General features: G+C 40.2%; 1 protein-coding gene across 1 annotated transcript in view; it reads left to right on the top strand.

Moving 5' to 3' along the window:
- The window catches only part of kdm5a (lysine (K)-specific demethylase 5A), a 31,218-nt gene extending 16,555 nt beyond the window's left edge, over positions 1-14,663 (top strand). Inside the window, exons 22-29 of the mRNA XM_041781028.1 lie at positions 9-188; positions 3,618-4,178; positions 4,275-4,433; positions 5,883-6,011; positions 6,108-6,255; positions 6,347-6,567; positions 6,719-7,189; positions 13,694-14,663. Coding sequence (XP_041636962.1) covers positions 9-188; positions 3,618-4,178; positions 4,275-4,433; positions 5,883-6,011; positions 6,108-6,255; positions 6,347-6,567; positions 6,719-7,189; positions 13,694-14,008 — 2,184 coding nt within the window. The 3' untranslated portion in view covers positions 14,009-14,663. The remainder of the gene's footprint in view (positions 1-8; positions 189-3,617; positions 4,179-4,274; positions 4,434-5,882; positions 6,012-6,107; positions 6,256-6,346; positions 6,568-6,718; positions 7,190-13,693) is intronic.
- Positions 14,664-22,649: the final 7,986 nt, after the last annotated feature.

The following is a 22,649-nucleotide window of genomic DNA, read 5'->3' as shown; positions in this document are numbered from 1 at the left end:
TCCCACAGAGCGGTAGTAGCTATGCATACCTTGAGCAGCTAGAGAGCCTGTTGGCCAGAGGTCGCTCCATCCCTGTCCAGCTTGATCCACTGGCCCAGGTGGAGTCTCAGGTGGCTGCAGCACGAGCCTGGAGGGAGAGAACGGCTCGCACCTTCCTTAAGAAGAACTCCACGTACACTCTCCTGCAGGTAAGCTCTCATTAAAGAATTTGATACTCCTCTTTTTTAAGGGTTAGCCCAAACAGTTGATTATTCGATGATCCATTTGATTGCCAAAATCACACCAAAAACACCTGCTTATCCGGGACCCACCAAGGGGGGGGGGCAAAGATCTTAGAAGGGGCGCAAGGCTTTGTCTGCTCTAAGGCTGCCAAAATTAGATTTGCAAATATTGACTAAAACCATGATAAAGCAATTATTAAATAGTTTAGGTGTTATGAAGGTGTTGAAGGTGTTATGATAAGAAACGCATGCATAGGCCTTTTTAGGGTTTAATCAGTGAAACAACTGAATTCTGTGTTGATTTTTGCTGGCATTGTGTCAATTTTTCTTCACTCTTGGGTCCTTGTGGGGCTCCGCCTTTCTTAGATACACGTAGTGGGGTCTACAAGGGAAAATTGTTTGGAACTGCTGTATTAGGGCACACCTAACAAAATGAAAAAAAGTACATTTTGTGCAAGAAATCCAAATTTTTAGAAGGAAAAAAATCAAGTTTTTTGAGATTTTAAGTTCATACATTTACAAGAAATTAAACTCAGTTCAGACTTTTAAAACTTGGAAATTTACAAGAAAAAATCGACATTTCTTAATTTAAGAAGTACCCAATTTTGATGCTAGAAACTCAAAAATGTCAAGTTTTTAAAATCAGAACAGTGTAAAGCATAAAATTTACAAGACACCAAACTGAACAGTTGTTGGATTTCTGACATTATAGTGTCCAAAATTCTACACCTTAGTTGAAACACTTTTACAAATTTTAAAAGAAAAAACATTTTCTCATGAATTGATGACATGGGAATTTTTTTCTTAAAAAATCAACAGATCTTTATAATAATTATTATTACTGTTATAATTGTTGTTTTTAAAGTGGCCCTAACACATTGCTGTAATAATGGATAGTTTACACATACATCTTTCATCAAGAAAAAGTATATGTAGGTCTAGCATGTTGGGATTTTGTCAATGAAAACAATTAGAATTGATGTTGAATATTTCCAGGTGGGTCCTAGAAAGGCTTTGTTTTCTTAGATATGAGTAGGGGGGGCCTTAAGGAAAAAATGTTGGGAGCAACTGGACTAGAACACATGGTTGTTGTCCGCCCTCTGCTGGCGGGTGGGAGAAAAGCATGCATACAGGGAGTTCTGGAGCCAGTGAGAAACTGGCATCATAGCAGATAGTATAGCTGAAGATTCTTGCTGTGTTCTGGCATTAGCGAATATTACAGTGTAGAACAGGAAGAAAAGTCAAGTTATCTGGAAAAGTACAGAAGAAGTCATGCAGGGAGAGAGACAGGAAGAGTTATGCATGGCATTCAGAGTTTCTGAGGTTTTAAAACTTTAAAAGTATATCAATTTATAAACTTTTTTTGTGCAACATTAACAGGTTAATCACTTTATGTTGTTGAAATCTATTAGTTAAGCTGGAGATAGTGTTTTTTCAGTGTTCAAGCAGTAAACAAAATTCTCTCATGTGATTTGTGGTTTAAATAAAATTCTGTTATAAAATGACCCTGTGAAAACATCAAATTCAAGCAAACTGAAATGTAAGCCATCAAGGAAGTAGCAGTGTTATTAGTTATTAATGGCTAATTTTGGATTTATCACTTAACTTAAGTCAGTTTCCGAACACGCTCTTATTTTATATTACTCGCTGTGATTTATAGGTCGTTTCCACCGAGCAGTTCGGTTCAGTTCGGTGCGGGACGGCACGCTTTTTTTGTCGTTTCCATAGAGAAAGGGTCCCAAAAAAGCAAACCGCATCATCACTTTTCGCCTCCAGGCTTAAAAGATGGAAGTCTGCGCTGTGAGAAGCGGACGTAAACATGAGAAAAAATGGACCAATATCTGCCTAAATGGGAGATATTTGGACTCGATGGAGATCCAAACTGTTTCCTAGTCTATGGATATTGATGTCTGGCCACAAATCTAGTTTCCTGACGTTTAGCTGGATGATTTTAAGAACACAAAGCAGAACTTGAACGCTCACATCAGCCTGATCCATCTGCGATGGATGAGAAACTAAATTAATGCATAAGTTTTGTGAATACGAAGCCTTTGAACAGTTCATGCTCATCAGTAACGAGTTATTAATCTACGTCTTACGTTAGATAAACTGTGAAAACATCGCTCTGTAGTTGTTTAATGGGCTCGTAACACTTTATCTAGGCCCTTTGTTCCCAACTCGGGGTCTGAGACCTCCTTGGGGGGGCGCCAGAGACCTCAGGGTCTGCCCTGAGATCTTGGTTTAACACTTAAAAAGAATTCATAGAATGTTTTCTGGGTAAAATATTCTGTGTTTAGGGCTACTTTGTTTGGATTTACACAAAAAAATGAAGTATCTCTAATTTTTTCGTGTTGGTCCAGGGGGGGCGGAAGTTTTCTTAGATACAGGTAGGGGTCTCAAAGGAAAAAGGTTGGGAACAACTGATCTAGGCTACCAAGCTGCCCACTAAAAGTGTGAACAGCTCGCCCTAATTTTGACAGGTCCTCCCTGACTAAAAGTGTACACTCTAAAAATATGTGTGATATATATCACCATATCGTTTATTGATAAAATAGAGACAATAAATGTGCCAGAAATCTTCAAATTTAGGCATTGATGACCTTGAAATTTCTTTTTCCTGCACCATTTGACATTTCATAAAAAGTATATTAGGCTAGTGCACATAGAAATCTCACATGCCTTTGATTTTGACTGTATGCTGCACAAAAATTGGAATTAATTTTTCCAATTTCAGGTCTAAAAATGGCTTTAAAAGTCTAATTTTTCATTTGAAAAGGTGTCGAGGAACCCTGATTGGAGCAGCAGCTCAACTTTTCCCAGTAACTTATAATGTAAGGGGATAAAAAAACTTGAAAAATGCTGGTGCATTGTAAACAAATAAAGATAATCCTTAAAAAAGTAAAATGCAAGTTCTGTTAACGACTTCTGCTGTACCACTTAACAACAATTGACATGGCCAACCACTTAAATGTGTAAGTAGTCAATTGGCGCATGAAGAGCATTTAGTTGTTGACCATCTGTGTTGGATATGGGCTTGTATAATATTCTTAAATCACTATAATGAAGACTTAATGAGTCAGAGAAAGGATGGATCAAAATAGTTATTCCAAGTCCTGTAGACAAATAATTGAATTATGTGTTTTTTTATGTTGCAAATGGTATTTGGATCAATCACCAATAATATACAACATCTGACCAATCAGATTCCTTGCTTCCCCTAATTTATATTTGAAGTTTAGATTCTCTATGGCTGTTATAATGTGATTGGGCAGTAAAAGACATAATAAGGAAGTGTTTTGGAGCTCACATATGTACTTTAGTACAACTATTAAGTAATTTGGATTTTTTGGGAGATTAATTGATTATATCTAATGATTGATTCTGAATCGTTCTCAGGTCCTCAGTCCTCGTGTAGACATTGGAGTCTACGGCAACAGTAAGAGCAAGAGGAAACGAGTCAAGGAGCTCATGGAGAAGGAGAGAGGAGCCTTTGACCCTGACACCCTTAGCGACCTGGAGGACAGCCTGGAAGAGGTGCGGGACCCTTCCACCGTTGTAGCAGCCTTCAAAGCCAAAGAGCAGAAGGAAGTAGAGGCCATTCACTCGCTCCGCGCTGCCAATCTCGCCAAGATGGCCATGGCCGACCGCATCGAGGAGGTCAAGTTCTGCCTGTGTCGAAAGACTGCCAGTGGATTTATGTTGCAGTGTGAGCTTTGTAAGGACTGGTTCCATGGAGCGTGCGTGCCGCTGCCTAAGACAGGATCCCAGAAGAAGATGGGAGTTGGTTGGCAGAGCAACAGCAAAGACTCCAAATTCCTGTGTCCGCTGTGTCAGCGGTCGAGGAGGCCGAGATTAGAGACCATCCTCTCTCTGTTGGTGTCGCTGCAGAAGCTGCCGGTGCGTCTGCCTGAAGGAGAAGCCCTCCAGTGTTTGACTGAGAGGGCGATGAGCTGGCAGGTATGCACAGATATGACCTTAATTATTTAATCTTCTTGAGTCAACACTTAATTTTTCATAGTTTGATCACGTCCTAATGTCTGTGTGCTTCTCCAGGACCGGGCACGTCAGGCTCTGGCCACAGAGGAGCTGTCCTCAGCGCTGGCCAAGCTGTCTGTGCTGAGCCAGCGTATGGTGGAGCAGGCTGCTAGGGAGAAAACAGAGAAGATTATCAATGCTGAGCTGCAGAAAGCTGCTGCCAACCCTGACCTTCAGGTACCTAAGAATCTGATTACAATGATTTTACCTTGTTTCGTTTAAGTATAACATGAGTAGGATGATAGGAATCCCATTCTGAGGGGCTGACCAGCTCTTTTGTTGACCAGAAGAGGGCGCTATTTTGTAAGCATTTAAACACAACTGCAGCATCAACTGTGAAAAAGGCAGTTTGGAGCTTGATTTGTGGCTCCATAATTTTTTAGCAGATCTATTAAACCCAGTGATTATTTTCAAAAGAAATTAAAAGATATCTGATATAATATTGACTTAGTTCTCTTAATTATCCATTTTAAGGGTGCCTTTTAAATTATATGGCTTTTTGGGATGCTGTGTAAAATGTAAATAAAACGCTAAATGTACTGATTTTGTCAACCTAAAATCCCATGTTTGATTGAAAATAGCACAAAGACAAATATGAATAGCTTCAACTGGGAGATGTTCACGTATTTTTGAAACACTGTATGCCAATTTTTTTGCCAGAAACACCTTTTAAAAAGTCTGAAATATATTTACTGAAGACTGGGGAAAAGTCCTGGGGATCATCTCACCACTATAAGGGTATGCAGCAATGTGTTAATAACAAAATTTGAAGACCAAGAGCAACCCAAAAAGTCTGGGCCAATGTGAAGCTGAAATCCTACATCCAACAGAAATGGGATGACATTACACTTTAAAAATGACAGAAACTGGTCTCCTCAGTTCCCAGACACTTACCAAGTGTTGTTAAGATAAAAGGCAATGTGATGCTTTGTTAGCCTGACCCTGTCCTAACCTCTTTGGAAATTATTGCTAGTATCCAGGGGTTGACTTTTACATCCATTAATCTGCCAGAAGTGTGTGGACTTGAGGTGTAAATGGGCCTCTATCTAGCCACCTTGGCAGGTGAATTTATCACAGACACAGCTCATGCATCACTCTAACTGTGCCTGGTTGTTCAAGCCAGAGTTTGTGAACTAGATACTTATTGCAGTGATGTCACGTTGGCACAGTTTTTTTGTGTTCTTAATACACTGCTCAACGGCTATCATGCCTTGCGCACAGTGACACGTGTTGACATGTTGGCAGTGTGAGGTGAAGAATCAATCTGCAGATGAAAAAAAGCTTTCACACACTGGAGGATAAACAAAACCCTCAACTTTCTCCTTCTGCACCTTTTGTTCATGGAAGATCAGAGCATTGGAGCTGTGTTTGTGTGCTCCAGCTGTGCACACAGAGCAAAAATATGTATGTAAAGCCCTGCTAGTATCAAATACAAAATGGGAATTTCTAGAAATAATATTTCCTTTTTTATATACTATTTAGGACTGTTTTAAATTAAATGAGGTGCTTATGTGCTTTAAAAACCACCCCTTTCTGTTTTTTTATTGCATTTAACCCAATGGTCCCAACTTTGAAGGGAATGGGATAAACAAAATTCAGCTAGAATGTGCTTTTTCTCTTCCCCAGGGCCACATCCAGACTTTCCAGCAGTCTGGTTTCAGCAGAGCCACTTCACCTCGCCAGTCTGTGGACTACGACGACGAGGAGACGGACTCAGATGAAGACATCAGAGAGACATATGGTTATGATATGAAGGTACAGGAGGCAGCAACTTCTGTCGGTCAAGCAACAAACATGCAGTCAGGGTTTTCTATTTATTATTCTTTCCTGGTCGTTTGTGGTTTTTTTCAGGACCCAGGTGAGGTGAAGCCCTACCTGTTCTGTGATGAAGAGATTCCTGTAAAGTCTGAGGAGGTGGTCAGTCACATGTGGCCGGCTGCCACACCCTCGTTCTGTGCCGAACACGCGTATTCTTCAGCATCCAAGTCCTGTGTGCAAAGTAAGATGGAGATATCCTTTCATTTTTGTTGCTTTGCTTATATGGGTATAGTTAAATGACATCTATCATACTCAAATTATTTACATTTCAGACATCGGCACTCCCAGGAAGCAGCCCAGGAAGACCCCTCTCATACCTCGCAGCCTGGAGCCGCCTGTTCTGGAGCTTTCCTCGCAGGCTAAGGCCCAGCTGGAGGACCTGATGATGCTGGGAGACCTGCTGGAGGTATCCCTGGATGAGACCCAGCACATCTGGAGGATCTTGCAGGCCACGCATCCCCCCTCTGAGGAGAGATTCCTGCAGGTCATGGAGGTAGGGAAGTCATTCATTATGCAAAATGATTGCACAGCTGGACCTCAATGATAAATGAGGCTTGTTATTTAACTACTTTTTTGCACTAAAGAAAGAGATGATGTAGAAATAAAAATGCTCACAGGCTAAGTCTTATTTACTTTATTTACAGCCTGATGACTCTCTGATGGAGAAGCCCCTGAAGATCAAGCTGAAAGATTCAGAGAAAAAGAGGAAAAGAAAGTTGGAAAGAGCCGAACACCATCACATGCTGATGGCCGCTGCCGCAGGTGGGGCTTCAGGGATGGGTGACATGCGACCAGCCAAGTCCAAAGAACTGAAAAGGGCTGGTTTAGAACTGGGACTTGGCGGCAAACCCAAGAAGAAGAAGCTCAAACTCAGTTTGGAGAAAAACCGAGAGATGAAGCAGCTTGCCAAACGGTTAGCCAAGGAAGAGAAGGAGAGGAAAAGAAAGGAGAAAGCTGCAGCCAAGGCAGAGGCTATCAGAGAGGGACTTGAGAAGAGGAAGGAGAAGAAGATTCTGGACATTCCCTCTAAGTACGACTGGTCTGGGGCCGAGGACTCCAATGATGAGAATGCTGTTTGTGCCGCCAAGAACTGCCAGAGACCCTGTAAAGATAAGGTGAAGACTCATTTTTTTTCTCTAGAGTGGTTGTGATTTTTCCAGGATGATAGAGAAACATGTCTTTGCCTGCTTATATAACTCCTGAGTGTGACAGCTGAGATTGTTGTCAATATTTTGTGTCACAGTGAAAGAGGCACAAGCCGGGAATCATAGATGATTGATAAACACTTCACTTCATCTACAGTTTAGCAATTAACTGAGGTCAGAGGCGACCGTGTGACTGTGGACCTTTTCTGAAACTCAGAGGGCTGCATCTTTTACATTTTCAATCCTCATTTGATGCATCTGTTTACCAGGAATATGCACAGAGCTAATGAGAATTTTGACATTATATTTATTTATATTGGAATTACCCTGTCCCCCTAAGGCTTCAGCAATATACAATCACAAGCAGTCTATCTAGATAGTCTGCTGATGTCACTCTTGAAACATAAGGGCCAGCTAAATGATGTGTTCATTGAGAGGTAAATTTGCAAAGTCTATGAACCATTGTAGCCTTTGGGCCATTAAAAGTATCATAACAGAGAGATTTGTGACAGAAAACAGACTTATATTCTGTTTGGCTTGGAGCTCAGGCCATAGTTCACCATAAAGTCAGGGGGCAGGCTAATTGCTGGAGTACTTATCTATTTTTTACCTGAACCAGATACTGTAGGAACAAACATCTTACCTTCTGGAGGTGTTTTTTTTTTTTTAAGATTTATTTTTGGGCTTTTCATGCCTTTATTAAATAGAGGAAGGGCAGTGGATAGACTCAGAAACAGGGAAGAGAGTGGGGAGAGACATGTGGTAAAGGGCCACAGATCGGATTCGGATCCGGGCCACCCGTGTACATGGGTTCTGCCTTAAACCACTCGACCATCTGCGCGCCTCCTAAAGATGTATTTTAACCAATATTTCCCTTGTCTTTAGTCCTGGATGGTTAAAAGAAGCAGACTGTGGCTTTGTCTCTCCCTAAGTAGCAACAGTTTGATCCCTCATGTCTTTTAGCATCTCAGTGCTAAAGTCTCCATTGCTAATTATCATTGAAGACTTATTTTGAAGGGCAACATCAGGAGATGAAGTTGTTCCAGCAGTAACAAAGAGAGAGGCATCACTTATACCTAGGAAAATGAGATATTAGGAATACCTGAAGAATTAAATCAAGATGAGAAAATGAAACTGTCACATCAATGTGTTTGTTTCTGTAGTGGCTTTAAAGGAGCCCTGCATGATCACATAAGTTCATCTTATTGGATAGATATTTGTATCTCTTATATGTATATTGAACTAAAAAACTCCCTAGATATGCAGTAACCACTGTTTCAGACTGGCAGACTGGCTATTTTTTCCTTGCACCACGACCGGTTATCAGCCAAACTAGACAGAAAAATAATAACTAAAGAGCCATATTTACTTTGTTGTAGCATAAATATAGATCCATATCGGTAGAATATGTTTGAAATCTGTTTCTTGATGAACCAGATGAAGGCCACAAGCTTAAATGCGTCTGTTTAATAAAGTTGTTCCCCGAACTTCTGCTATTTATGAAGCTTTCTGTTTCCACGTGGTTCAAAATGTTGCAGGTAAAGATAAATACAGTACCAAAACACTTCCGGTTTGCACTTTTCAAAGTAAAGTGGGCTTCACTTAAGCATTTCCTTGGAGGAACTCAGTTCATTTGTACATAATGCTTTTATTTTGAAAAGCTACCGGCACTCTTCCGCTATACACTGAATCCAGTCACTTGTGGGGAGGTTTGCTGAGTTGAAACTTAGGAGGAATGACAGAGATTTGACAGGAGGGAGACAAAACCAACTCGCAGCAAACTTGTGCCAGTCTGAAACAGCGGTTACTATAGCAACGGAGAGGCACACTATGGCTAAGTGACGTCACATTATTTGTGCGGACCAAAACATGGCGGCCTCCTGGTGAGTTTATAAGTTTTTTAGTCCAATATACATTTGAGAGATACAAATATCTATCCAACAAGATGAACTTGTCTGATCATGCAGGGTTCCTTCTAAAAAAAGAGAGGTGTAACATAAAAGCATAGCAGGCAAGCTTCAGCCAGGTTGTAGCACCTTTTAAAGTTGAATTTTAAAGCTTTAATTTGTAGACCTAAAGATGTTTTTCAGCAGTATCAATGTAAATGTCATGCTAGCTTTCTCATCTTCCAGGTTCTTAAAGCCTGATGTTAAAGGCTCAGTATATGACTCCAATGAATTGTGACTTTTCTGTAAGTGCAGAGAAACGTTGTACATCTTGATGTTTCACAATATAACGGTGGTGGCAGATGATCAGTCAGACAACCCTGGAGCGTTCTGAGAAACTTCCTCACCACCCAGGGAGAGGCGGTAAATTCTGGCTTTCTCTTTCATCACTGTACGCCGGAAAGTTCTCCAGGCTCCAAACAGCCAGGTGTCTCCTTGTCAGTGACTCATGTTTTTTTGTTTTCTGAGTTAATAACGAACACTTTTCAAAATGAACATCATGGAACTTTATTGAATATCAACAGCTGATAACAGCACTGGAACACCTTAAAGAGAGTTACACATAACGTATTAACAGGATGCACTGATGTGGTCCTTCTGAGAGACAACACTGCAGACTGTCCGCCAAGTTAACCAGTGGCCAGTCCTCTTCCCTCTGTGTCCAATCAGCCAATCAGAGCTGAGGAACTGGTAGGCTTGCAGATCTGTGGGTGGAGGAGTGATGATGAATTTCTGAAGAAGTTGCGCTAATCTAGACTGTCTACACCTGAAGTGGGATGATTAACATTTGTAAGGTGTTGCTGAAGTTCCTTTTTTAAAGTTAGTCAAAACAAATGAGACTCTGCACAGGAATATGGCCAGACAGAAGATAAAACATATAGAAATTGAGAATTTTTTCACTCAGCATTCCTACATTTTTTGGACAGAGACCTGAGTTGAATGGATGTGCTTTCTTACACATGGACTCATTCAGCTGAAGCTCTGGCAAGCTGTCAAACTAACTGGTTCAAATTTAGGGTCTGTAATCGCTAATGCTTTTTATATTGTTTGCACTGGCATCAGCACTCACAGCGCCCTTACTTTTGTGAACGCTGCCAGGCTACTCAGTGTCATTTCTCCATCACCCAGTCATGGCTAAAGTCTGGAATAGATGTGCTGGTTGTGCAAAACAGGGCTGATACTAGCCTTTAAAATAACATTATGGCCGATTGCTGATGCCAATGTTTTTATTTTTTCCTTTTTTATGTCAGTCCTCCAGAGTTTGTCCAACAAGTTGCTCCTTCTGCTTGTTAAAACAAACTCTAGGGCTGACATCCTTCAGTCGGTTGGCCAATTGTTTGGTGTGAGCTCTCCTCCAGCGTGCTGCGCTAGGCAATCCATGTTGAGACAGAGACATAAAATCACAAAAGCTGCAGTTACACCCTAAATTATTTAACAACAACATTTCAACTCAACACAGAGATATGCAATGTCGCTCAGAGTGTCTCAGTCCACTCCCACTGTTTGTTTTGTTCCCCTTTTAACTTAAGACATTGTATTAAGTCCCTTTAACATCTCATTCAGATATACTGTTCATATAGTATCTGTTACAGACAGACAGACAGTTTCACATACTCCGCCTGCACTGCACAAACGGCTCCCTTTCCTTGCCTTCAGCCAGAGCAAAGCGCAAAGATCGCAGCGCAGGTAGAGCATGTGGAAATTGGAGGTTAGAGAGCAGAGAGACAGAGATGTCTCTTGGGCTTTAAAGTCTCGAGCTGCAGACTTTTTGTCACTTCATTTTTGTAAAAAAAAAAACTGTCTGGAACAAGGGACTCTGTTAATAGTTAGAAATAAAGACAAAACAGTTATCTGAGCTTATTCTGAATGCTATATGATTCTTAATAGTTGTCATGCTGTGATTACAGAATTAAAGCCTATGATTATGCTGATCAGCAGTTATTTCTGTTCAGCATAATGAAGTAAAAGTAACAAACAATGATTCAAAAAGCTTGTTATGGTTGGCCTTGTGCTTATAAACTCTTGAATCAGAATTCAGTTGTTCCAGGTGAAAGTATCAAATTAATACAACAGAAAAACATCTGCCACTGATGTTGGTTAATGCCACAATATTCACAAATGGGCTGTTGTGTCTAATGTTTATTGTCTGCACAGATCTTGAACTGATGCATCGGTACTTCCGGAGTGTCGCTTGCAGCCTGACAAAGGATCACCTAGAAAGGATAAAACCCCCAGGCTTTGAGAAATGCACTGATATTGTAATGACTTGAATTAGAAAATCACACGTTTTATGCATTTTTACTGTTTTATCAAACATTCAAACATTTTCAAAACCTGCATTTTACTTCTGCATCAAATCTTTGCCACATCAGGGAGCATAGGTCCGTGTAGCCCTGACCCTGACTCTTCTACTCGACAGCATCCAGTGTGCAGTTTCTCATCTATATGTCTGTTTTAGTGGATGAACAAGCACAAACAAATTTCCCCCCATCCTCTTCCTCAGCTGATTCAGCGGTTGCACTTCCCATCTCCTCTTATGCCTCGTCTCTCTTCTTCTTTGCAGTAATATCAGTAAATCAGCTGCTTAATAAGAATTCACTTCACTCCAACATAATATGCCTCTGATGCCACAGTTTCATGAACACAAATAAGAAGGAAATGTGGCAGTGGGACTGGCATAAAAATGACCCACGCATGCACGGGGAGAACATGCAAACTCGGCACAGAAAGGCCCTGACCGGGAAACGAACCAGGGACCTGCTTGCTGTGAGGCAACAGCGCTCACCTCTGCACCGCCGTGCTGCCTGGCCAGACTTTCAGATAAATCAAAAATCAAATAAATATTTTGGTCTGATAAACATTTTATTGTAGTAGTATTTGTATTTTCTTTCAAAACACAGGAATTTTTTAGGCATTACCTGTGAGATCTATCCCTATTATCTTTAATGCAGCAGGCCACAAAGAGACAGGCCTGGCAACAGAATTGGCTGGACCCCTGAAAATCCCAGAGAATAGGCCCTCCCAAATTGTGACTAAGCACCAGTATTAACTCATTTTTGATATGTTTCACCTCTTCACTCGGCCAGTTTTGCAGCATTTTTTGCCACTCTTAGCCCATTTTTGATCATTTTTGCCACTTTTCTTCCATGTTGCCCATGTGCCACTCTTTAACCCATTTTCACTACTTTGCCAGGCTATTTTTGCCACTATAAACATATTTTTGATTCTATTTGCCTCTTTATAACCTAATTCTTTCCATTCTTTAACCCCTTTTAAATCACATTTCATGCATGTTTTATCCACATTGTGCCACTCTTTTATCCAATTTTGCCACTGTGTAACCCCTTTTCATTTTTTGCACCACTTTTGCCACTTTTAAGCCATTTTTAAAACTTTTTGCCCCTTTTTACATCTAACAATTTTTGCTACATTTTAACCTCTTTTCATCACCGCTGCACATCCCATTTTGGCACTTACCGCCAATTTTTGCAAATCTCTAACTTTATCTGACCTTTTATGCAAAACTTCTGCAAGTCTTAACTCGTTATTTAAAGATATTTACTAATAATGGCTTCTGTAAAATCAGATAAAGTGTTAAGTCATTCTAAAACTATTTTGATATTAACCGTTTAACAGCTGCAGACATTTAAAGCCAAAAGATACTCTTAAAACCACAACATCTTCTTCTCCTCCTTTTCTGAATGTAATGATCTTCTGGGGGCCGGACAGGAAGCTTTTGGGGGCTTGATGTGGCCCTCGGGCTGCCAGTTGATGATCAGTGATGTTGACGAACACAATCAGACGTAACACTACAAACAGCATTAATAGATGTCTGTTTTTACATTTTCATAATGTGCTTTTATGCTGTTATAAAAACATGACACTAAATCAGCTACAATAACATGGCACATTGATTTTCTTCCTGCTATCTAAATAAATAACTAGAATGGCTGTCTGAGGCGGCAGACCTATGCCTAAGCAGCGCCACCGAGGAACTCACGCTCCCATTGATTACTATGGTGTTCAAAATTTGGAAGTTCGAGGATCATCACCAAAATCTAATGGATTCTTCCCTGTCACTATCCCAACGTTCCCTGAAAGTTTGCTGAAGATCCGACTTTCCGTTCTCGAGTTATCTTGTACACATACAAAGAAAGACAGATAGATACGGAACCCTTTACATAACCCCCCTGCCGATTTCATCGGCGTGGGTAAAAAGAGGAGATGCACATGAAGATTAACAGAAAACTGAAGATGATGATTGTGCAAATGTGGCCCAGTTGTGCATGGTGTGTAAAGCATATCCAAGGTCATTACAGTTCAGCTTTTCTCTTGTTTTGTAATCATTTGGCTCCATTTGAAATTCTATCAATCAAACAATGACTGACTGTAACTTTTACATGTGCGGTTAAAAATTAAACACTCAGTTTCGGTTTATTTGGCTGCCACATGTTTTTGCAATAATTGTTTTAATGTTTCCGAGCTGTTGTCCCTCTCCACTCACGTGTCTGCTGTTGTGCACTTCCAGGTGGATTGGGTGCAATGTGACGGCGGCTGTGATGAGTGGTTCCACCAGGTGTGTGTAGGCGTATCGTGTGAGATGGCCGAGACCGAGGACTACATCTGTATGGACTGCTCCAGGAAGGTCGCCGGGGTCGGCGTGGGAGGAGCCGGGATCGAGGTGGAGGGGGAGAGCGTGGTGGTGATGGCGACATCGATGTGCAGTGGGGGCACACAGAGTCTGCCTCCAGGGTCTGTCGTGACATCCTGGTCCTCGGCTGCTCACTTGAATCCGGCGAGTTCTCATCATCAGCAACAGCAAGAGCCTCAGCAGGGCAGTTAGCATTAAGTCAAAGCCTCAGACTGAGACTGAATACTGTACCTCACTTAATGAGCCACAAAAACTAGTACCCAGGCCAGAGTTTCATCCTCGCAAACTGTCAGAAGACAGCTTCTGGGGATCAAGAAGGGGAATAGAAAGGCTTCCAGAATGAGCCTGAGAAGGAGCGACAAATCAGAGGATCATCTGGATCAAAAAGCACAAGAAGGAAGAGGAAAAGAGAGCCTGTGCCTCCAAGAGGCTTCAGCAAAGACTTTATGATCACTGCAATTGATGAACCGGTTCTCAAACACAGACCAAGTTTAGTCTGCCTGGGTCTACAAACATCCACCTGCAACTTCCTGGTCCTTCCCTGAACAATAACAAGTCATGGTACACTTCTAGTCAAACAAACACCCACTTACTCCAGCTGTTGTTGTCAGTGCAGACAGGTAAATAAACAGATGTGTCCCTGTTGTTATTTCCTGGGCTTCCTAATCTGCTCCCCTCCGCCCTGCGCCCGGCTCTGCAGACAGTTCCATACGTAGGACTCCAGACTAGGAAATACAAACAGTTGTAATGTAGTGGAATTATTTATAATGTACATACTTTTAAGCAATTAAAAATGGATTGTGGCTTTTGTTTTCTCACCTTTAATAAACTATTCCTAGTCAAATAATTGTAGCAGTTTGTGTTGTCTTCATGTTTTACTTTATCTTATTTCTTTGCAGCCTCTGAAGATGAAGCAGCACCTCTGCTTTACTTATCTGTCCTGTACATTTTAAAGGACAAACCCCAATTTTTATAAAGTTGAATTTGCAAATCATTTTCCAACTATATTCAACTGAATACAGCACAAATAAAAGATATAATTAATGTCTAAACTGAAAAAGTTATTGTGTTTTGGTGGATTTTGTGCCTGCCCATTCCAAAAAGATGGGACAGGAGCACTTTCACCACATATGCCAGGGTAAGAAGACACAAATTGTAGAAGTATTGAAAGGAATTATTTCCCTTTTTTTGCTTCATGTGCATCTTGAGTGGCTCAACAGTGCAGGTTTCTGATGTCACATTTTGTGCATGATAATTTGCCATGCATTTTCAATGGAAGAGGTGCAGACCTGTTTAGTACTTGCACTCTTCTTCTGCAAAATCACGTTGTGTTAATCTGACATGTCAGATAGTGCAACAAATCCAAGGCATCGGATATATTTCACATCTATCCAGACAACAGCCGAGAAGTGGTATTTAGGGAAGGTAGAACCTTTAAAACAAAAAATAGCACAATTCATTATGGGCCAATCAGAGCAACAGGACTCCGGACAGACTAGGCGTGCACCACCCAGTGAATAAAGTGCAGAACACAGGCTTGACAGGCAGCCATTGTTGTTCACCATCAGTGGAGTCAGCTGGTAAACTAAACTCTTGCCTAAAATGGTCAGAAAAAGAGCAAGCAAATCTTTTCCAACAAGAAAAGCCTTCTCTCAATAAGTAAACATCTAGTTCTGATTAAAGTACTATAATTCTAATACTATAGTTGCTTCTATCCTCTTTTAACCAGTCACCATGGTTACAGGCTTCTCAATTGGTGGGTCAAGGAGCTGTTCCAGTGGGTCACAAATACAGTCATGGACGAAAGTATTGACACCCCTGGAATTTTTACAGAAAATACACCATTTCTCCCAGAAATTGTTTCAATTACGAATGTTTTTGATATACATGTTTATTTCCTTTATGAACATGGGAACAACACAAAAAAAAAAAAAAAAAAAAAGAGAAGAAAAAGCCAAAATGTACATAATTTTACACAAAAGTCACAAATGGGCCGGACAAAATTGTTGTCACCCTCAATTTAATATTTGGTTGCACACCTTTGGAAAAAAAATAACTGAAACGAATCACTTTTAACAATCAACAAGCTTCTTACACCTCTCAACTGGAATTTTGGACCACTCTTCTTTAACAAACTGCTCCAGGTCTCTCAGATTTGAAGGGTGCTTCTTCAACAGCAGTTTTGAGATCTCTCCATAGGTGTTCAATGGGATTTAGATCCGGACTCATTGCTGGCCACTTCAGAACTCTCCAGCTTTGTCTCCAACCATTTCTTGGTGCTTTTTGAGGTATGTTTGGGGTCATTGTCCTGCTGGAGCACCCATGACCTCTGACCCAGACCCAGCTTTCTGACACTAGGCCCTGCATTGCGTCCCAAAATCTTCTAATAGTCTCCAGATTTCATGATTCCTTGCACACAGTTGAGGCACCCAGTGCCAGAGGCAGCAAAACAACCCCAAAACATCTTTGAAGCTCCACCATATTTGACTGTAGGTACTGTGTTCTTTTCTTTGTAGGCCTCATTCCTTTTTTTGTATTTCTATATCATTTTTAAGTTTTGTGTAAAATTGTGTCAATTTTGGCTTTTTTCTTCTGCTTTTTTGTGTTGTTCCAATGCACATAAAGGAAGTAAACATTATTCCAAAAACATTTGTAAATGCAACAATTCCTGGGAGAAATGGTGTATTTCCTGGAAAAATTTCAGGGATGCCAATACTACATGGAAAAAATGGTCAGATTCTTTTGAACTGCTTTAATTTTTTTCCTGCAGTTAAAGTTTTTGAAGCAGAAAAGAAATAAATGTGCTCAAAAGAGTTTTAAAATGTAATTCAGGAGTTTTTATTGTGGATTTTCCAGAAATCTTCAAAGGTAGACTTTAAGAATATTTCCTTAATATTTCATCATGATTTTTTTGTTGTCAGCATTTTCCAGAAATTTTTTAGTAATATAATTTTGGACTTGTCAATAGTATGGTGGCCTGGAAGTGCACTAAAAAAATCACAAAGTCTGAAAACTTTTACAAACTTTAAAAAAGTATATTAACAAAAATGTTTTTAAAATGTTATGAAAACTGATATTCAACAAAACACCATAATGAAAACAAATTTACATTTAACAAACATAGATGTTTCATCTTTTGTAAAATTGATTAGTTAAATGTTGATTTGTTTTGTCTTTTGTAGACTCTTAAAAGAGTTTTGTTTATGTAAATTTGCTTCGTTTTTTTTAAATGGAAATTTGATTTATGAAAAGTTAAAATGTTCCTTGTAAATGTAATTTTTTTTTTCCAGATTTGTAGAAGTATATCAGTGTTTCAGTAATTTTGCATTGCACTTCCAGGCCACCGTACTTGTCCTGTAAATTTACAGAAATTCCACAAAGAACTTAAAACTTTTTATGAACTTTTATTATTAATTATGAGGAGTTTTCAAAGAATCTTTCAGCAGTCTTCTCCAGGATGGTTTCAGGGATATTTCATGAATTTTCACTGAAAACATTAGCAAATTTTTGGGAACCTTCCCGGACACTTTTTTAGAATTTATCTAGAATGCGTCTCAGAAGCTTTCAGGAATCTTCTACCATGTTTTCCCAGAAACTTTGGGGTTGTTTTCTTCAGCCTCTTTGTTTTATTATGTTCTGATCCAAATAACAGTGTAATTTACCAAATCTGGTTGATCGAAATAACAAGAACTTGACTCATAAAGGAGATGTTAGTGGGTCCTGAGGTTAGACCAGTTCAGAACTGCTGCCCTAAATGATGCTGATGGTCCACACATTCTCCTTCCAGGAACAAGCCTGTAGCTTTTTAAAGATGGATCATGACTGACATGGAATCTTCCCAATCCATCTCATTTGCCAGGTAAATGTGGCTTGGCATTGTCTTGTCAGAATAAATGGTGCCTTCACAGATGTGCGAGTTACCCATACCATGGGTACTAATACACCCTCACCACCACAGATGCTGGCTTCAATGCAGCGCCACCTATGGGATCAAGCAGTGTTTATTTCGCTGACTAAAGTTGTGACAAAAAATGTTTTGTCGACAGCCTTTTTTTCTATGACAAAACTAGACTCAGACTAACAACAATAGATTTGTGATGACTAAAACTGACATAAACTAAGTTTAGTTTTTGTCAAGATGACTAAAACTTGACTAAAATGTAATGTAGTTTTCATCTGACATTCAAAATCCGTGATATTTCTCCACTGTGGGTAGAACTGTCTCTTTTGCCTCTCAGCTGTAGAAAGCAGGGACCCCAGGTTTGGCAGGGTGCAGAGAACACACTACCATGATCTGTTACCAGATTTAGGCAAGAAAATAAATGCTTGGACTAAAAGTAAAGACTAAAATGTGAGGACTAAATCTAAAAAGGTTAGAAATGACTAAAATGTGACTAAAACTAAAAGAGATTTCATCTAAAGAGTAAGAAATAGCTGCCAGAATTAACACTGGATCAAAGGTCACAGATACTCAGTGGTGGTTTTATGCCTTGCTGCTTACATGCAGAGATTTCTCCAGATTCTTGAATCTCTTGATGACATTATGGGCTTTAGGTGGTGAAATCTCTTTATTGCTTGCAATTGCATGTTCCCTGTCCCGGTCCTCTTGTGCCTGCCCCAACTTTTTTGGAACATGCTGCAGGCATCATATTCAGAATGTGTGTATATTTCCAAAAATATGATAGGTTATTGTCTCTGAGCTGTATTAATTTGAATATGGTTTGAAGGGGATTTGCAAATCCCTGGATTATGTTTTACCCATATCAGACAGTGTTTCCCCTTGCTATCTATTAATAGTTAAATCTGACACAAATAGAGAATGTTCTCCAGGTAATGTTGCAAAATATGTATTACTATTACATTTATTGATATACATGGCTCTTTATACATTCATCTCAGTCTTTGAAACCAGCTAAAACTCCCCACAGGAGCTTTATTTCTTCACGAGAATTAAATTTTTGTGTCTTGCTGAAAAGAACACAGACCTAATGAATGTTGCAGACTTAGAAATGGAGGCCAAGAATGCCAGAATCCTGCTTATGTGTTGTTGACTTGTATGAAATGTCAGAATTTGACCTACCAACCATCCTGAAGGAAGCTGATTGATAAAAAGTGGCAAGTTAAGCTCGCCGTTTCCTGTCTAACTCATTAAGCCCAATTAGAGGAGAGATGTTGTACAGGTCTGGTATGAGACCTTGCATGTTGAAATCCCTGTTGTGGTTGTTTTTTTACTCTTAGTAAAATGCCTGGAAAAGCTCCAGTGTTATACAAAATGTTTTTGATGATTAACAGATTAGCTTTTTCCCTTAAATTTGTCCTACTTTTTTCCACTGGTCTGTGAACATGTCCTTTAGTTTTCTTGCTGGGTAATTGTAGTGTCGTTACACAAGAATACCTGAAATTCTAGAGACATGAATTGCAAACTAGAGTGAAGGATAGGACTGTGGGTGGGGGTTTGGAGTCCGTGCATGTGTGCTGAGTCCACTTCTCACTCAGCCAAGTCAAATCCGGAGTGAACTGACCTCGGCTGCTTTTGTGCCTCACCCCTGTCACCATCCTGACGGTCAGAGGTAGAAATATGTGATCACAGCGGGTGAAGATGGCTACAAAGGAACTGTGATAATTGATTACATAACTTGTGCTTTGTTGTCTTATGACATTACACCCTAATCAGTTGTTGACTGAGGCCATGCAAGAAATGTAAGTTTTTAGTGGTTGCATCAACCTGTCATGATCATCTCTGCAGCTAAATGCAGCTCAGACTATGCAGATTTTTTTTCAAATTTTATTCATGCTTGCAGTCTCTGTTCCAGTTCATCCCCAAGGTGCTGGATGGGGTCGAGGTCAGGGCTCTGTGCCGAGGAGTCAAGTTGTTCCACACCAAAATCATCAAACCATGCCTTTATAGTCTTTGTGCACTGGGGCACGGTCATGTCAGTTATTCCCCAAACTGTTGCCACACAGCTGGAAGCATAGCATTGTCCAGAATGTCTTGGTATTCCGAAGCATGAAGATTGGCTTTCACTGGAGATAAGGGGCCTGAGAGGGGCCAGACCATTATCCCTCCTCCACCAAACTTCACAGCTGGAACAATGAAGCCAGGAAGAGAACTTTCTCCCGGCATCCTCCCAACCCAAACTCACCCATCTGACCGCCAAAGAGAGAAGCATGATGCATCGCTCCACATCATTCCATGCCTTGCGTTAGACTTGGTGATGTGAAGCTTGCATGGGGCTGCTTGACCATGGAAACACATTTATGAAATCCACTGTAATGTTTTTGTGCTTACATTAATGCCAGTGGAAATTTAGAGCTCATCAGTGTTGGTGACTTTTACTCGCCATGCTTCTTAGCAGACATTGATCTTGCTCTGTGATTTTCCATGGTCTCCTGCTTCCTGTTGGTCCTAAACGTTTTGAATGGCAGATTAAAAGTAACAAAAGATGATATAATATTAGCTGACATGGTATAAATAAAAGTGCACCACAGGCCACACTTACCCATCCACACAATAATTGCAAAGACTGCTGTGTAGAGTAGCCAGTCGGTGTTAACCAATCCCATTCATACATATTCACACGCCAGTGGGAGCAAAAATTGGTGTTATGTGTGAAGGACACCAACATGTGACTATAGAAGCTGGGAATCGAACCCACAACTTACGGCCAACCCCGCTGAGCCACAGTCACAGTGGAGCAGAAATACACAGAGAAAATGGTGACATGATTTTGAGTGACTTCAAGTGTGGTGCTGTGATCTTTGCATTAAGACAGTTGGTGAAGTTTCATCCCTGCTGGATATTCCACAGTCAGCTGTTAGTGATGTTATTAGAAAGTGGAAGCATTTAGGAACAACAGCCATGAAGAAGAAGACCATGTAAATCACAGAGCAGGATCAATGCCTGCTAAGGTGCATGGTGAGTAAAAGTCACCAACACTAATGAGCGCTGAACAAAAACTTTGCAATGAGGCGTCATGAATGTTTCCATGGACATGCAGCTGCATGCGAGCCTCACATTACCAGTGCCAGCACCAAGCATCAGATGGAGCGGTGTAAAGCACACCGATGCTGGACTGTGGAGCATTAGAAACACTTTCTGTACAGTGATGAATCGTTGAAGTTTGGTGGAGGAGGGATAATAGTGGGGCTGTTTTTCAGGGTTTGGGCTAGGCCCCTTATCTCTGGTGAAGGCCAATCTTAATGCTTCTGCATACCAAGACGTTCTGGACAATGCTATGCTTCCAACTCTGTGGCAACAGTTAGGATAAGGCCCTTTTCTATTCTAACTTGGCTGTGTCCCAGTGCACAAAGTACGCTTCAGTTGACAAACTTAATTGTCAACCTCTAGTTTTTTTCTGTATATTTCCATTGCCCTTATTTGCAATTTTTGCTGCTTTTATTACATTTTTACTGCTTTTAGCCTATTTTTTGACACTTTTTTTTGACACTTTTATCCTGCTTTTTACAATTTTTTGCCCCTTTTTTGCCACTTTTCACCAATTTAAGCTTCCTTTTGCAATTAAATGCCACTCATATTTTGCCACTCTTTAATGCTTTTTGCCCATTCCCCACCTTTTTTGCTGATTTTTGCCTGTTTTAGTCACTTTTCACACATTTTTCCATGGTTTTGCCACTTTTGAACAGTTTTTGCCAACTGTGACTCATTATTTTACCGCTTCTTACCCATTTTTGCCACTTTTCTCCTGGCGTTTGAAACTTTTAGCCAATTTTTGCCACTTCTTTTTGTCATTTTTTTACCCATTTCTGAGACTTTTGTAATTTTTTTTTGCCACTTTTCCCTTTTTTGCCACTTCTCACCCATTAAAGCTGCCTTTTGCAGTTAAATGCCACTTAATTCCCATTTTCCCACCTTTTTTCTAATTTTTTTCTACCTTTTTTCTGATTTTTGCAACTCTTTGACAATGTTTTGCCACCTTTAACTTATTTTTTTTAAATCACTTCCCACCCATTTTTTTCCCACATTCTGCCCTTTATCGCCACTTTTCTCCCAGCGTTTGCCGCTTTTAGCCAATTTTTGCCACTTCTTTTTGTCACTTTTTACCCATTTTTGACACTTTTATCCTGCATTTTGCAATTTTTTTGCCCCTTTATGCCTGTTTTTGCCACTTCTCACCCATCAGAGGTGCCCTTTGCAATGAAACACCCCTAATTCTTGTTATCCGACCTTTTTTCTGACTTTTGCCCTATTTTTTCCACCTTTTTTCAGATTTTTGCCACTTTCTGCCTTTTTTTGCCACTTTTCTCCCAGTGTTTGCCACTTTTTGACCACTTTTGCCATCATTAACTTATCTAATTGCCATTTTTCACCACATAGATTGTGGCTGTTGAAACTGTATTTTTCAAGCGTTTGGCTCTTTGGTTGACGAGTTGAGTAACACTGTGTTAGACCTTCAAAGCGGGGGCCAACTCCATATTAAAGTACATGGATTTGAATGCAATGTCATCACAGTGCTTGTTGGTGCTATGCTATAATATATTATTCTATTATATTATTAAGATTTCATATGTGTGGTCCTCTTGTCTCCACTTAAATCATCTTTTTAAATAAAAATGGAAAAAATCCATATTTGCTCATGCTTTTTGCTGGAAGTCTTTAAAAGCATAAGATAGAAGGCACTTTTCACATACTTTTTATTGTATATTTATGATATTTCTACTGATTTATGGCATGCTTTCTGCAGCAGAGGTTGTCAACGTCCTTCAGAATAACTGCTCAACCTTTTTGCACCTCATTTAAACTGTCGAGTCAGGGCAGGTGATGTACTTTGCACGGATGGGGGCAGATGGAGGGAGAGAAAGTGGAGGCTGGCCC

This window comes from Cheilinus undulatus, linkage group 23, assembly GCF_018320785.1.
Source record: "Cheilinus undulatus linkage group 23, ASM1832078v1, whole genome shotgun sequence".
Lineage (NCBI taxonomy): Eukaryota > Metazoa > Chordata > Actinopteri > Labriformes > Labridae > Cheilinus > Cheilinus undulatus.
Note: the sequence above shows the minus strand (reverse complement) of the source record. Positions and strands in the feature narration are given on the sequence as shown.